Here is a 16,750-nt window from a genome sequence, read left to right on the forward strand (position 1 = left end):
AGACGGCCTTACAGTTGAGGTCGAAATACGCGTATCTGTCAAAGGATACAAACTCTAGTGGAATTAAATGGTATAGTACTAAATTCGATTTTTTATCTACTATTAGGTATTCTACTAAACAGCTCGAAGATTTATTATCAAGTATGTAAAGATGTTCGGTCAAGTATGTAAAGTATGTAAAGAGCCAGGCCTTAATCTTAGGAAGTGGAACACCAACACACCGGAAGGTTTCTGATTTACGAGATGACCTCGAAGTTCTTGAATTGGATGAACAGGCTACAGTGAAGACATTGGGACTCACGTGGAAGCCAGCTACGGATACGTTGCGGAACAAAGTTCCTAGTTGGAGACCTGAGGGTCCGGTTACTCATCGGAAATAGCACGCCTCCTTGATTCTCACGGTCTTATTGAACCAGTGATAGTCCAGAGAAAACTTTTCCTACAAGAGCTTTGGCAAGCGAATGATGAGTTACTAAGTGATGATCTCCACACAAGGTGGCTAGAATTAAGAAGGAATCTCAGGGATTTGGATGCAATGTCTGGGGGATGTGATTTTGTATGAATTTCAAGGATTCTGCGACAAGGCTTACGGAGCAACAATCTACCTTCGATGTGTTAGTTGAGATGGGGAAATAGCAGTCAATCTAGTGATGGCGAAGTCAACGGTTGCACCTCTAGAAGACCTCAGCAAAAGGAAGAAGCAATCTACGCCTCATCTGACCGCATGGACGCCAGAGAATGTTTGGGTTACTGTCAGCAAAAGAGCATGACTTAGCCTTGCCAACCTTGGTACAGCTAGCCCAATCGGAATGTTTCCCGGTGGATTTGTCAGATATTGCAGCTAAGAATGAAGTGCGACCATCGTCGAAGCTGCATAGTCTGCATCCTGTGCCAACGCGAGCTAAGCCACATGCTCATGAACAAATATTGGGCGATTTGCCGTTGGAAAAAGTATCTCCAGCACTTGCCTTTCAACGTGTAGGCGTTGATTATTGTGGCCCTTTCGAGTTGTGTCCGGCTACCCGAAAAGGAGCTCCTATAAAATGTTATGTGTGCCTGTTTGTGTGCTTGGACTGCAAAGCAGTACGTAAATAAATCGTGATGGATCTCACAAGCGAGGCTGGATCTTACTGTGCCCAGGCGATTCGTAGCTAAGTGTGGGAGGCCTGGGATAATATTCTGTGACAACGCTTCAGATTTTGTCGTTGCTCGAAGAGAGCTGAATGAGTTGCATTGATTGTTCTAACGTCAACAGTTCCAGGAACGTGTGTCATCCGACGCAGCTCGAGATTTGATCGAATTCAAGTTTATACCTGCAAGATCGCCAAATTTTTGTGGTCTTTGGGAGGCTGCAGTTAAATCGCTGAAAGGGCATATGCGGAGAGTGATTGGAAATAGGATGATAAAGTTTGATGAATTTCATACCGTTGTTACGCTGATTGAAGCATGCCTCAACTGAAGCTAACTTACTCCGAGCAATGATCCGCGTGACTTGGACGTTCTAACTCCAGGATACTTCCTCATTCACCGTTCACTTACTGCGGTAACTGTACCCAGTCTCAGTGAGATACCAGGAGGCATGCTTAGTAGATGGCAGCTAGTCCAAACTACAGACTGCAGACTACTAACTACCTAGCAACCCTACAGAGTCGAAACAAGTGGACACGGCAAAAAAAAACAACCTAGGTATCGGAACAATAATGCTCTTGAAGGAAGATAATATTCCACCGCTCAAGTGGAAGCTTAGAAGAATTACGGAGGTTCTACCTGGTCCAGATGGGAATACGAGGGTTGTCACCATACGTTAAAAGGACGGCTCATTTCGCCGAGCCATTTCGAAGATTTGTATTCTTCCCATGCAAGATGACAAAGCAACAAAGCATTGAGAAACAGCCAAATGCAGTTCAACAGTAAGTAGTATTGCCCCCATTGGGACATTGTGGTAACTTACGGGATATCGCTGCTTTTCGCCAGGGGGTATCCCCAGGATACGAATTTCAACTTTATATAATTGGAAACGAACTGATCGGCTTTCCTTTGACAGTCCTACGCCACGCTACAATTCCTGAGCATCCTGTTTTGTCTGTCAGTAATATGCAAAGTGTTCAACGCCTCCATTGGGGACAACCATTGACCTTCGTAGCAAATAGCTGCATCTGTCGAGGGGGGCAACACCTAAGTAACGTTAAGAGGAAAATAACCATCATCGTTTTACAAATTTTCAAAACCAGTTTTTTTATTAAATTTGAAGAAATGTTCCTGAAAATCTATCATTGCATTACACTTGCTATCTATAATACAATGATAGATTTTCATGAGGATATCTTAAAAATTGAACGAAAAAACTGGTTTTCCATTTTTGATGATTGCTGATGATTGAATGATGGATTCTTGAGCCTTAAACAAACTTGAATTTCTACCTCGAATCCAATGCGTTGTTATTCTTTAGCAGATCTGGATCAGTGTGCACCGTACCTTCGTGCTGTGCGTACACGAATTCTCTCTGCACTTGGAAGTTTTTGAAAATTGCCTAAAGCAATAAAACAGTAATACTCAGTGCTAAAATATAAAACGGTACTTATCAGTGCTACTAAAACAGTACTTTTCAATACTGTTTTTTTTTCTACTATTGATCCCTATACGATCCATGTTTGGACTCGTGCTTTCGATTTTTCGTTGGATCCGTTAGCAAAATCTAGCGATGGTAATCCTTCTTGGACACCGTCTTGGGAAGGTGGTCAATAGGTCACGTCTTCTTTCATTTATTCACTAAACATGGTTGCAACTACGAACAAAAGGAAGGGTTAATCTCTGAATTCACAAATTCCTTCCAAAAAGGGGGGGGGGGTTTAAAACTATCACTAAACGTGCAAAGAATTGAAGAAAGGGCATTTCTCCGGAATGCGCGCTTTCTTCCGAGGGTGAAATGGATAATGTTGATAATTGCATTGAAATGAGCAATCAGTTTGATGCTCTAGACAAATTTTCTGAACACCAAATCGAAGCAGTGTCTAGCGCAGGCTCTTTGATTCAAGTGAGGAAGCGCCTATCGTTGTCAGTTGTTCCGAATTTGCAGGATTTTGGCAGGAGATCTTGAACTCCATTAGGGGAACCAAGGTCTCCTTCCAAATCGAAAAGAAAGGAGACTGTCGCGTTTTGTCGGAAACTCTTAATGATCGCGAACTTCTTCTCAAACATCTTGAAGAGAAGAAGCACAAATGTTTTACTTATGACGACAAAACTGAACGTTTGTTCAAAGTTGTCTTGAAAGGTCTCTCAAGTGACTAGAAGACACCTGAAGAGATCAAAAATGGAATAAATGATTTACTTGGATTTTCCTCAGTCCAAGTAATCATTATGAAAAGAGAACCCAATCTGGCATTGTTCGGAAAGGGCTTTCACAAGAATATTATTTTATTCACTTTAACAAAAAAGATCTAAACAATATTGAAGCTTTAGAAAAAGGAAAACTTTTGTTCGATGTCTGTGTGACATGGGAACATTTCCAGAAACCTGGAGGAAATTACCAGAACCCCACTCAGTGCCGTCGGTGCCAAAAGTGTGGTCATGGTACAAAAAATTGCCGCATGGATGCTTAATGCATGATTTGCGGAGGTTCTTCTCACGCTAAGGACGTCTGTCCAGTGAAGGAAGATACCGATAACTTCATATGCGCAAATTGCGGGGGCAATCATAAGTATAATTTTTAGGCTTGCCCTTTTCGTAGGCGAGTCATCGAGGCTCGTGCCAGGAAGATGAACGATAATATTGGTTACGATAACGGTCGTTTCCGGAATTTCCTTGGTAGAGTTTCGAACAATGCTCATTTTTCAGTTAACGATCGCTTTATTAAGAATCATACCCAGAAGGAAAATTATAATCATGATCATTCACAAACTAATTTTAATCCGTCGGGTAGCCGTTCGATTTTTTTAATTGTATCTACCCAAGGAAAATCTTTTGAAAATATCGTAGCAGGTAATTCAAACTCCTCCCCTCTTCATAATACCAGTCCCCGTTTTAATTGTTTCAAATCAAATGGAAAAACCCTGCCGCCACAGGAAACTCCTACTCCACCCCTCCGTCTACCGACTTGCTAAAATTGACTTGCAATAAGTCAAAAATTTTTGTCATTGGTGACTTTAATGCCAAACATAGATCATGGAATAATTCTCAAAGTAATTCCAACGGCAGAATTTTATTTGATGAGTGCTCTTCAAGACGTGTTTTCCCTCTTCTAGAAATCCATCTACGATTGATTTGGTCTTAACCGACTCTAGTCATCTTTGTAGTCAATTAGTTAGGTACACATGCTGATTTTGATTCTGACCATGTCCCTGTTACATTTCAAATATCCCATGAAGCGATTCTCAATCCTATCAGCTCCACTTTCAATTATTTTTTGAAACATTTATTGACTTTATCTTAATGTCAATATTCCTTTACAAACAAATCTTGATATTGACAATGCTCTTGAAACTTAAACAAATTCCATTGTTGAAGGCAGGAGCATTGCAATACCAAAATGTGAAGTAAAATTTGAATCCGTGATTATAGACGATGATCTTAAACTTTTGATCCGTCTTAAAAACGGGAGGAGAAGTTAATTTCAACGCGCTCGTGATCCTATTATACCATGACCCCACAGTTATGGATCAAATAGTGTGGAGTCCAACTTATAAAATTCAATAAAACGACATGGAAAACGTAAAATTTTAATTTAAAAGCACGAATTGAATCGTTTCAAATTGGATCTTCGGTTAGTAAACTGTTTTGAGTGTAATATTTACACAGGATTACATAAAAATTAAAAATTGTATCGGTTTCTGAAAACCATATTATGGATCAATTTTCATATTATGGATCAAATTGTGACATATTACGGATCAGTGCGCAAAATCAAGAGATTTTCAACTCAATGCATCTGTATTGCATGATTTAGCGAAAGTCAATAATGTGTCACATACTACTGCAAAAAATAGCAGTGTTAGAGCTGAAAACAAGGGTAAAAAGCCATTTTTTGTGATACTACATTGTAGTAACTGAGACATGAACTGTTTTCGCTCCACACCAAGTTTTCTACTCATTTTTGTCTGCTTAAAAACGAAATTGACAAACCATGATCTTTTATTAGTTTAATCCTTAGTGCTATTGTCTGAAAATGTTGAATCCAATGCTTATAATGGCAGAAATCTTCATTCTCTGGAAGTGATCCATAACCGTGGTAAACAATCATTTCCTGGTCCATGTTATGGATCACTAGTAAGAAGTGCTAATATTCGGTATTTAGAATCAACAATCAAGAAAAATGTTTGCCAAAGAAGAATTCATACTAAATCGAAGCGAACGAGCATGCTTTATGCTATAACATTTGAATTTTAGCACCTGTGAGAGCTTATGAATGCTGACGGCACTTCTTACAGAAAACGACCATATAATGAAAGCTTTGTGGTACCAACTAAAGATTTGTCAATACATCGTTATTTAGTGGTTGAAGGTTGTGCTTAACATTACAAATGGTAGAAGACAAATAGTGTAACAGGGGAAAAATATGTTTTACGTCAACGTTTATGTTTTGAGTGAGTTATCCGATGTTGAACGCCAAAGTGATCCGTCACTGTGGGTGATCCGTAACTGTGTGGGCATGGTATACCAGGATTTGCAGCAAGAAATGAACAAACGTTTCTCACAATTAAGAATCAAACATTTTGTTAATAAAATTTCTCAATTGGACCCTGACTCTAAGCCCTTTTGGAAATTATCTAAAATTTTGAAAAAAAAAAAAAAACTCAGAAGCCAATACCGGCATTGAAAGAGGATAACAAATTATTACTAACTAATTGTGAAAAAGCTCAAAAACTTGCTATGTAGTTTGAAAGCGCGCACAATTTCAATTTAGGACTTACTAGTCCAATTGAAAATCAAGTTACTCAGGACTTCGAAAACATTCTCAATCAAGAGAACATTTTCGAAAATTCCTGGGAGACTGATTTGGAAGAAGTGAGAACTATTACTAAAAATATATCAACAATATGAAAGCCCCTGGCGCTGGTGGAATTTTTTACATCCTTATCAAGAAACCTCCGGAAAGTAGCTTTTCTTAGTTGATATATTTAACAAATGTTTTCAGTTGGCATATTTTCCTGACAAATGGAAAAATGCCAAAGTTGTTCCGATTTCGAAACCGGACAAAAATCCTGCAAAAGATTCCAGCTATCGCCCAATCAGCTTGCTCTCCTCCATCAGTAAACTTTTTGAAAAGGTCATTTAGAACAGAATGATGGTCCACATCAACGAAAATTCAATTTTTGCCATGGGCATTCGACCACTCATCAACTTTTACGTGTAACAAATTCGATCAGTTCCAACAAATCTGAAAGCTATTCTACTGGTCTTGCTCTTCAAGACATAGAAAAAGCATTCAATAGTGTTTGGTATGGAGGTTTGATTGTAAAATTTCTTCTTCTTTTTGGCGTTACGTCCCAACTGGGACAAAGCCTGCTTCTCAGATTAGTGTTCTTATGAGCACTTCCACAGTTATTAACTGAGAGCTTTCTTTGCCGATTGACCATTTTTGCATGTGTATCGTGTGGCAGGTACGAAGATACTCTATGCCCTGGGAATCGAGAAAATTTCCTTCACGAAAACCCACGACCCTCAGCATGGTCATGCTGAATAGCTGCGCGTTTACCGCCTCGGCTATCTGGGATTGCAAAATTTAAAAACTTTAATTTTCCAACATGCATTGTTAGAATAATTCAAAGTTATCTGTCAAATCGTACTTTTCAGGTTAGTTATCAGAACTCCAGGTCTGAAAGACTTTCTGTAAGAGCTGCTGTTCCTCAAGGCAGCATTTTGGGACCAATATTATACAATATTTTCACAACTGACTTACCTGAGTTACCTCAGGGACGTTAAAAATCTTTTTTTGCGGATGACATAAGACTTTCCGTCAAAGGACGAAGTCTGCCTGTCATCTGTAGTAGATCGCAAAAAAAAAGTTTGGATATTTGTTCTTCATACTTGTAAAAATGGAAGATTTCTCCTAATGCTTTCAAAACTCAACATATAATATTCCCACATAAACCAAAAGCTTTTTATTTGAAACCTGCAAGTAGACATGTTGTCACGTTGATAGGAGTTCCAATAGATTGGTCAGATGAAGTTAAGTATCTAGGGCTCATGCTTGATAAAAAATTAACTTTCAAAATCACATTAAGGGCATTCAACGCAAATGTAGTAAATATATAAAATGTCGGTATCCACTTATTAACAGAATATTAAGAGTTTGTCCTAAGAACATGCCTTTGATCTTCAAACAAATTTTAAGCCGGCCATATTGTATGCTGTATCAATTTGGACTAGCTGCAAATGTGCTATATATTTAGGTGATTAGGTTACGTAAATTTAAAGTGTTTTTTCTCTTATAAGCATGTGAAATCAACTCACTTGTAAAAAATCTAAACTACTACGGTAAATGAAATGTAATATGATAGTTACCAAAATGTTAAAAAAAAAGAATAAAACCATGTGTGGATTTTACCTGTCGCGGGAAAACAACACTCGCAAAAACGAAAACTTACCGCCAATGACAGCACCAGCGAACGCACCCGGTCCCCGATGTCCACATTGGTGTCCTGCCCGAACTGCACCAGTGCGCCAAGGAAGCGTCGTATCTTGAGCAGCTTGGCTGTGTCCTGCTGTGCCGCTGCGGCTGCTGCTGCTGCCACAGCCGAAGCGGAAGTGATGACAGGCGGAGGCGTAATCGATCCCAAACTGCCTCCACCGCCTCCTCCTCCGCCACCCCCTCCACCGCTTCCGTTCAGAACCCGAGCTTCACCCGGTGGCGATGAGCTCCCGTTGCGGCTGGCGACTTGTGATGATGACCCAGTGCCACTTCCAGCACCGCCGGATCTCGGCTGGGGAACCAGGCTGCTGTGATGCTGTGACACCTGAGGCGAAATCGGCGACCGTGGTGCCACTACTCGGGCTCCTTCCGGTGAATCTGGCGTTCGACACTGCTCCTTGCCTGCGTTTTGGGGTAGGGAGAAATGGAAGAATGGAGAAGAGTTGGGTCAGAAGATACATCAAGAGCAATCGGGAGCAGTAGCTAGAAGTGCATGGGATGGGAAATAATGAGTTAATGCTAGTGACAAGTGACAAGCATTGTGAGGTACCTTGGTCCCTACGACAACACTATCGTTATATGCATAATTGTCCCATGTTCCAAAATACGCTACCGAACAACGTAGTGATCAGTTTCGTGATAAATTTAAATAAATCCGTTGTCCTAATGTAAAGAATATGCTTTCATTAGAAACACACGGTAAACAAAAAGAAACAAAAATCTGAAGACCAAAACCGATTAAACCGATTTTTTATGTCTCCAACATCGATTCAAATAATCGAGAAAACGAAACAAAATTAACGATGTTTGAAACATCGATTCAAAATCGCCCATCGCTAATAGATAGATTTGGCCACGAATCGTGTGGCGTGAAATTGCATCAATATTCAGTGTTATTTGTTTAGATGTTAACTGAATAAATGAGATAACATAAGACAATTATGCGTATAACGGAAGAGCAGTACAGTCAACTCTCCTTAACTCTATATTGAAGGGACCATCGAGTTAGGGAGGTATCGAGATACAGAACACAAAACCAGTGCAAATGCAATCCAAGGGACCATCGAGGTAGCCATGAAAACTAACTTTTACTATGGTCCGTATCGAGATACGGAATATCGAGTAAGGGAGAATTGACTGTAGTTGGGAAAGCGAATTGGGTGAAAGTGGGAAGGCATACTCGCACGCGGTCGGAACACGAAAGACGAGTGAACGGGAAATTAATTGAAATTTCAATCAAACTCACTTCAGAGGTAGATTACCTTTGGAGAATTTCGTACCCACGGGACGTGCATTTGGTTTGATATGCATGTGCTCTGTTGGGGGTGACAGAACAGACAGTTCGAGGCAAACAATCCATGGATGATGAAGATGAAAGGCAACAATGCCAGTTCCAATGTATACAAGTTTGAAAGGCTTGGAATTCTAGTTTGTAACGTAAGATAATAATTTAAAACTATTAGTCTTGACGTTTAACGTATCACGATTCATCGAATATGACCTATTCAATAACACTCATTTCCAAACCCTAATTAGAACTTTAGAGGTAACCAGGATTTTTGTAATAGATTTAATAAACGCAAAATGGGGGTATCAAATAGCAGTAGCGGTATACGCGTAACCAATCAGCAATAATATGCGCGGGTTCGAATCTCGCCGGTCAAAGATCATTTCCGATTTCAAATAAAGAAATTGCAAACTGGTTTATTGGCAAAGAAAACTCTCAATTAAAAACTGTGGAAGTGCTGTTAAGAACACGAAGCTTTTTTCCAGTAGCGACGTGATGCCAGGAAAAAGAAGAAACATTTAGATCCTCTCTAAGATAACATCCTTCCTACGCTATTGCCCGTACATCAGTTCCGTTTAGAATTTATACCCAGGATGCTGAATAATACGTTTCCCAAGCTATCAATAAAACGACAGATTGAACACTCTCGTCAAATCCCGGCCAACCTCAGTCCCAGGCTTCAAAATCATTGCCATTGCCAATCATTGCGGCATCCATTAGCCGGATGCATCCAGCGTTTCCTCCCGATATCCGTCCCCGTTTCCGCGTTCGATCCCCCAGAAACGAGAGGCACTAGCTCGGATAAAATCGAAAATGTTTCGTTCGTGTTGCTATTCCAACACCAGCGGCGAACCGACTGAGACACGAGAGCTGAATACTGGCTGTTGTTGCTTTACTGCCACCGACCGCCGCGCCACGTCACCACAACCACCACCAGCGCTAACTACACAAAGTGTCGTGTACCTTGCTTCGTTATTTGATGCTACTACTGCTGCTGCTGTTGGGTATGTGACTATTATACGATAAGCACAATTTGCGGAAATGTCGCAGCTGCGGCATTCGCTTATTCGATCATAAATTTCGTATGTTTGGAGGAAGGATAATATTGCCTTCGTTCGTGGGGTTCGCTTTCTCCACCGTTCCCAGTTCCCACATTCGAGCGCACAAGCATCATCTGGCCTTTCTAGGACCAGTTCAAGACGTCCATCTTCTTCCACTTCTGGCCATTGGCGATGAGTTGGCACATAGGTTCTCCATCCACTAACCGATAGTAGCAGTCGTCACGGTGGGTCTGAGATCATAATTACCGAAAAAAAAATCGATCAACAATTCTGCACTCATCATCCTAGCATCCTCTCTGTGAATTTGGAATGTTTCTCGAGGAAAATGAAAGTGAGAGTGGTATGAGGATTTAGGATTATTTTCAAGGAGTGTTTCCATGTCTGAAAAATATTCTGTACCCGCATAATTCACTATTTCTTTAACGAATCAAATACCTATAAAGTTCGTATTCAAAAGATGTGATATCTAAGCATCTTCCATGTGAACTTGAAGGCATTTCGTTGATGAAAGCACAAGATTTCTTATATAATTTCTGGTGCAAGATTTTGAAGTAGGGTGATTCGGCTTTCCTTCGATAAAATGCTATTACATTTCAACAAGAAGGTGCTGAAAAGCTGTATCTTTTGAATGTCGAGTGCCAATCTCAAAGACAAATTTTGTTTTGTTATAGATAAAATCCTCTATTTAACATGGGCGTATATATAAACGAAAGGAATATGGTATTGAATACACAAACCAATGTAAGTTTCGATTCCATAAACATAATGTTTTAAAATTTAGATATCACACTTTTTTAATGCTGAATGTAAATTGATTGTTATAAGATTTGTTTATGAACGGCGAATGATACGGGATTTTTACACATGAAAAATAAAATCCTAAAATCGTTCTAAATTTTTAAATCACTACAATTTTTATTTTCCCTGATAACACATTTTCAAGTTCTCGAAGAGTATATTTTTCGAGTGATGGGTGCAGAATTGATGCTCGCTTTTTTTCGTTATTAACGGTTTCAGACACACCGTGGCCATTGCCACTGTAACAAGGCACCAGTTTTAGATTCAATCGTAATCTATTGTGACAGGAAATATGTTCGTGAAGGATAAGCTTCAAAAACATCAACAATTTGTTCGGGACGAGTTTTGATTGGCGTTTGTTTGCTCTACCTACATATACGAGTGAGTATGTGTACAGAACTGGGAATGCTGACAACACTCACAAGCAAACATTCTTCACTCAAAACTTGGATCCAACCGAACCTTCGGATGTCCTCTCAAGATGGACAAACATGAATGCGATGAGAAGGATTATCGAACCGGGCGGACAGACAAACTGCATTTCCGAGAAGGATTTATTTCTGCAGACATACCCACTGAAGCGCAAAGGCAAACTCCCCACCCCCAGGGCGTACTGCAGCCGATGGAAGTGATAAATCATACATTTTCTTGCTAGTGGCACCCGAAACAGTTGGGCATGTGGAATATTGTACATTGGGTGAGCTACTTAAAAACGCCTAATACTCATCACATTTGAAAATTGTTAGGCGAAAAATAAAAAACTTGATTATTTTGCGGCATTAATCCAGAAGGAATTTTCTTAACTCTGAATGTAAGCCTTCAAAAATTTTTGAAGTAATTTCTTGAACACATTTATGATAGGGTGATGTGCTAGTATCCATCGTATTAAGCATTGATCAGTTAGAACTGCAATTTTCCCAGTATTGCAGTGAATGATGCTGATACAAACCGATTCCAGATTCGTCTCACAACTTACGGCTCACTTTGATGTATTGAAACACAAAACATCAACGCTATAATAAAATGTATTACTAGAAAATATAGATCTACGGGCATCTCCCTCCATTCCTTTAGCATGATGGAATATACTTATTTCCTTTAAAATTAATTGTTCCTCATCATAATTCACCCCAAACATATGAACACAATTCCTTTTGACCGTACAATTCTGGCATTTGCTCACAGTACAGCGAAAACAACACAATCAAAGGAACCGTATTTTTACGTAGATGAAAAAACCGAATTTAGTACTATACCATTTAATTCCACTAGAGTTTGTATCCTTTGACAGATACGCGTATTTCGACCTCAACTGTAAGGCCGTCTTCAGTGTCGTGTACTAGACTCGACTTGAAGAAAACCATCGTATGCACACATTATATATTAACACTAGGTATAAACGTATTTCCCTACCCATTATTATTATTTTTTTTTTTAAACTTAAAATTTATGAGCTTTAGGTACATTCCATCCCTCTTTTGTTGAAACTTTAAATGCTGAAAGGTACATCACGGGAACGATTAGTAGGTACCAAGTTGAATAGCCATGTATTGCCGTTGCCGTTGTCTCTGTTGAGTAGCGTCGTAGGTACCTGTTTGCAAATTTCCAGACTCTCCGCCACATCCAGTTTCCAAGGAGAAGAAACATTTCTCAAAATTTTGATATCGGCCGTCGTAATTGTATGTCCTTCTGAAAAGATATGTTCTGCCACCTTAGATTTGAAATCGTATGTCATCCCCTTGTCTATCGTCTTCTGAGCTTTTCCTATTTCCGCTAAGTGTTCCTTGAATCTAACCTCGAGAGACCGCTTTGTTTGACCAACGTAGACCTTGCTGCAGTGGGAACAGCTGATTTTGTAAACACCAGCCTTGTTTAGTGTGTTTACCGGATCCTTGGTAGAGCCTAACGAAGTTCTAAGTTGGTTGTCTCTGCTGGAAAATACCAAATCGATTCCGAAATTCCTTAGCTTTGGGCGGAGCTGTTTGCTGATGTGTACGTCGTATGGGATGGAGACTCTCTTCATGGGTTCGGTGATAGGGGTTAGTGTCGTCAAAGCATTCCGAATTCGCTGTCTTTCCTTTTTGTCGATGATAGCTTTTATCGTCCTTTCCTTGTATCCGTTAATCCTTGCCGTCTCGTAGATATATTCCAGTTCCTTGGTCTTTCCGTGTTCGCTGAGGGGTAGAGTCTGCATCCTGTGGATCATGTGGTGAAACGCTGCCATCTTATGCTGGAACGAATGATTCGATGTGTAAGGGATAACTCGCTGGGTGTTTGTAGGCTTCCTGTAGATTTCGAAATTGTAAGTTGAACTTTCTTCCCTGGTGACAAGTAGATCCAAAAATGATAGTTTTCCATCCTTCTCCTCCTCGTGGGTGAACTTGATATCCTTGTGTACGCTGTTGATTGTATCCAAAATTTTAGCCAGATCGTTCCGCTTGATAACGCTGAAAATGTCGTCGACATATCTCCACCATTTATCCGGTAATACTCCTTGTTTCTTTAAATTTTCCTCAAAATTCGCCATGAATAGTTCGCACAAAAACGGGGAGAGAGGGTTTCCCATGGGGGCTCCTTTCGTCTGTTTGTAGAAATTTCCTCGAAATTGAAAGTAGTTTTCGTCCATGCACAATCTTGCCAACCTCATGTATGTCCTGACCTTTCCTTTCCATGCTGCATCCGTCCTTTGGGGTAATAACCAGTCCTCGAGAAGATTTAGGGAATCCTTTACTGGAACGCTGGGGAAAAGAGCCGCTACGTCGAAAGAAACCATCATCTCGTTATCCTCGATGTGTCCTGACTCTAATAGTTTCTGGGAGAACTCCTGGGTGTTTTTAACTGACCTAGTGGGGAATGGATTCGGCATACTCTGGAATTCCTTGACTAACCATTTCGCCAGTTTATGAGTGGGGGATCCGTCGGCCGAGATGATTTCTCGCATTTCCTTTCCTGGTTTGTGAATCTTCGGTAGTCCTTTAATCCGTGGAAGAATGGGGTCCCCATGGGAAACCCTCTCTCCCCGTTTTTGTGCGAACTATTCATGGCGAATTTTGAGGAAAATTTAAAGAAACAAGGAGTATTACCGGATAAATGGTGGAGATATGTCGACGACATTTTCAGCGTTATCAAGCGGAACGATCTGGCTAAAATTTTGGATACAATCAACAGCGTACACAAGGATATCAAGTTCACCCACGAGGAGGAGAAGGATGGAAAACTATCATTTTTGGATCTACTTGTCACCAGGGAAGAAAGTTCAACTTACAATTTCGAAATCTACAGGAAGCCTACAAACACCCAGCGAGTTATCCCTTACACATCGAATCATTCGTTCCAGCATAAGATGGCAGCGTTTCACCACATGATCCACAGGATGCAGACTCTACCCCTCAGCGAACACGGAAAGACCAAGGAACTGGAATATATCTACGAGACGGCAAGGATTAACGGATACAAGGAAAGGACGATAAAAGCTATCATCGACAAAAAGGAAAGACAGCGAATTCGGAATGCTTTGACGACACTAACCCCTATCACCGAACCCATGAAGAGAGTCTCCATCCCATACGACGTACACATCAGCAAACAGCTCCGCCCAAAGCTAAGGAATTTCGGAATCGATTTGGTATTTTCCAGCAGAGACAACCAACTTAGAACTTCGTTAGGCTCTACCAAGGATCCGGTAAACACACTAAACAAGGCTGGTGTTTACAAAATCAGCTGTTCCCACTGCAGCAAGGTCTACGTTGGTCAAACAAAGCGGTCTCTCGAGGTTAGATTCAAGGAACACTTAGCGGAAATAGGAAAAGCTCAGAAGACGATAGACAAGGGGATGACATACGATTTCAAATCTAAGGTGGCAGAACATATCTTTTCAGAAGGACATACAATTACGACGGCCGATATCAAAATTTTGAGAAATGTTTCTTCTCCTTGGAAACTGGATGTGGCGGAGAGTCTGGAAATTTGCAAACAGGTACCTACGACGCTACTCAACAGAGACAACGGCAACGGCAATACATGGCTATTCAACTTGGTACCTACTAATCGTTCCCGTGATGTACCTTTCAGCATTTAAAGTTTCAACAAAAGAGGGATGGAATGTACCTAAAGCTCATAAATTTTAAGTTAAAAAAAAAAAAAATAATAATGGGTAGGGAAATACGTTTATACCTAGTGTTAATATATAATGTGTGCATACGATGGTTTTCTTCAAGTCGAGTCTAGTACACGACACTGAAGACGGCCTTACAGTTGAGGTCGAAATACGCGTATCTGTCAAAGGATACAAACTCTAGTGGAAGGCTCACGGTTTCGCGCATGTTTTCGTCGCCGGAGATTTTTTTTTTTTCTTCCTGTTTTAGAGCGTCTTGCTGGGTAGTGCTTCGTGAAGCCCAAGCAGGACAGTTTTTACATTCAGAAATGGAATAGTGAAAAGTGAAAAATGAAAAAGTGATTAAATTTTGTTTGATTTGTGTCCTTTTTGGCTGCCCTAAGTTCACCGAACCATCAGGAAGTGACAGGCAGCACATAAATTTAGAGAATCAATCCGGTGAGTTTGTTCCAGTATGATACTTTTTCTTTTGTGAGCCTTCCGAAACGTTTTTGTCCGCGTCGTGGAACTTCTGATCGTTTCTTGAATGGAAAATGTTATTTTCGGAGTTTGATAATTATGTTCAGATTGCGCATTCTGTCCGGGCGGGTGTTACGCAACTAACAATCGGTTGTGGATGCTTTTTAACCGTTCGATGACCCTGCAGGGATCGATTCTGCTTTTCGTATAATTTGAGCAGAAAAACCGACTGTGTTATCCTAGGGTGTTTAGTTCGAACGCGCTTCCTTTCGTTTTTCGATTATCTAAAAATACAGTACAGTACTGTTTTTCAATAGGCGTAATTTTTTTTTTTTTTTACGCGTATCGTTATTTTATACAATCCGATGACCCTGGAGGGATCGGTTTTGCTTTTTACTGGTTATTGGGCAAAAATATTACTGCACAATCGACAAGCATTTCGCGAAATACTATTTATACTATAAATAAGCTATTGTTTTCTCTTTTGATTGCCGGCATTCAAAAGATTAATTTGAAAACGCTTAAACAACAAATATTTATGGTCTATCGCCAGCTTTCTAGGCGAATCCTGACAATATACCTTCCCCAACCTCCAACTCCGTAGCACTTATGAGGGTGTCGCTGAGTCGGTGGCCTCTCATTAAGTAAGTGCTACATCAACATTTCCTTCCTCTATCCCAAGTTACGGTAAAGATGGGCGTGGCCGGGAATAGCGATATTCATGCTTTTAGTATTCTTGTTTATGATTTGAACAAGGTATACTCCCCTGCCTTGTTCTTGAAAGTAGTCAGGATGAGATTATTAAAAAGAAACATGAATGTTGCTAGTATCCAATCTACGAAGTATACCGTAACTACGCTAACGCTAACGCTAACGCTAAGGATACAAACTCTAGTGGAATTAAATGGTATAGTACTAAATTCGGTTTTTTCATCTACTTATAGGTATTCTACTAAACAGCTCGAAGATTTATTATCGTATTTTTACGTCGAGCGTCGCGCACACATTGATGCGCACAAACTTTTTTTTCTCAGTACGACGGATTGAACTTTGTTTTCATTCTCAATTATACGCGGCGGTTGAGAAAATTTCGTAAAATTTGGGGATTTATTGATATTTTACGGCGTGAGATTGGAATGAAATCCTTCAGTGAAGAAGTACAAAGGTTTTCCATAGTGAAAATAAGTGCCCGGCGATGTAAGTCACACAGGGGGCGGGAAGAAACTTGTGTTGGAAAGTGGTGTGACTGATGTCGATCGCTAAGCATTTCTCTCAAATCGTATTCGTCCATGCGATTTCGGTGAAAAAGTGTAAAGTGGATAATTGAACTGAAGTTATTTATCGAAATACAGTAGTTTCTTTGCATTTTTGGTGTACAGGTGGACGCATCATAAAAGCTTTCA

General features: G+C 40.2%; 1 protein-coding gene across 3 annotated transcripts in view; it reads right to left on the bottom strand.

The window, feature by feature from the left end:
* LOC5563881 (protein CBFA2T2) overlaps nt 1-16,750 on the bottom strand; it is a 377,408-nt gene that overhangs the window by 34,733 nt on the left and 325,925 nt on the right. For all 3 annotated transcript variants that reach the window (XR_002502708.1, XM_021855228.1, XM_021855227.1), the window contains exon 3: nt 7,584-8,029. Coding sequence is in view for 2 of the 3 variants with exons in the window: in XM_021855228.1 (XP_021710920.1) it covers nt 7,584-8,029 (446 nt within the window). In the remaining variant the exon portion in view is untranslated. The remainder of the gene's footprint in view (nt 1-7,583; nt 8,030-16,750) is intronic.

The sequence above is a fragment of the Aedes aegypti genome, chromosome 3, assembly GCF_002204515.2.
Source record: "Aedes aegypti strain LVP_AGWG chromosome 3, AaegL5.0 Primary Assembly, whole genome shotgun sequence".
NCBI classification, from domain to species: Eukaryota; Metazoa; Arthropoda; class Insecta; order Diptera; family Culicidae; genus Aedes; species Aedes aegypti.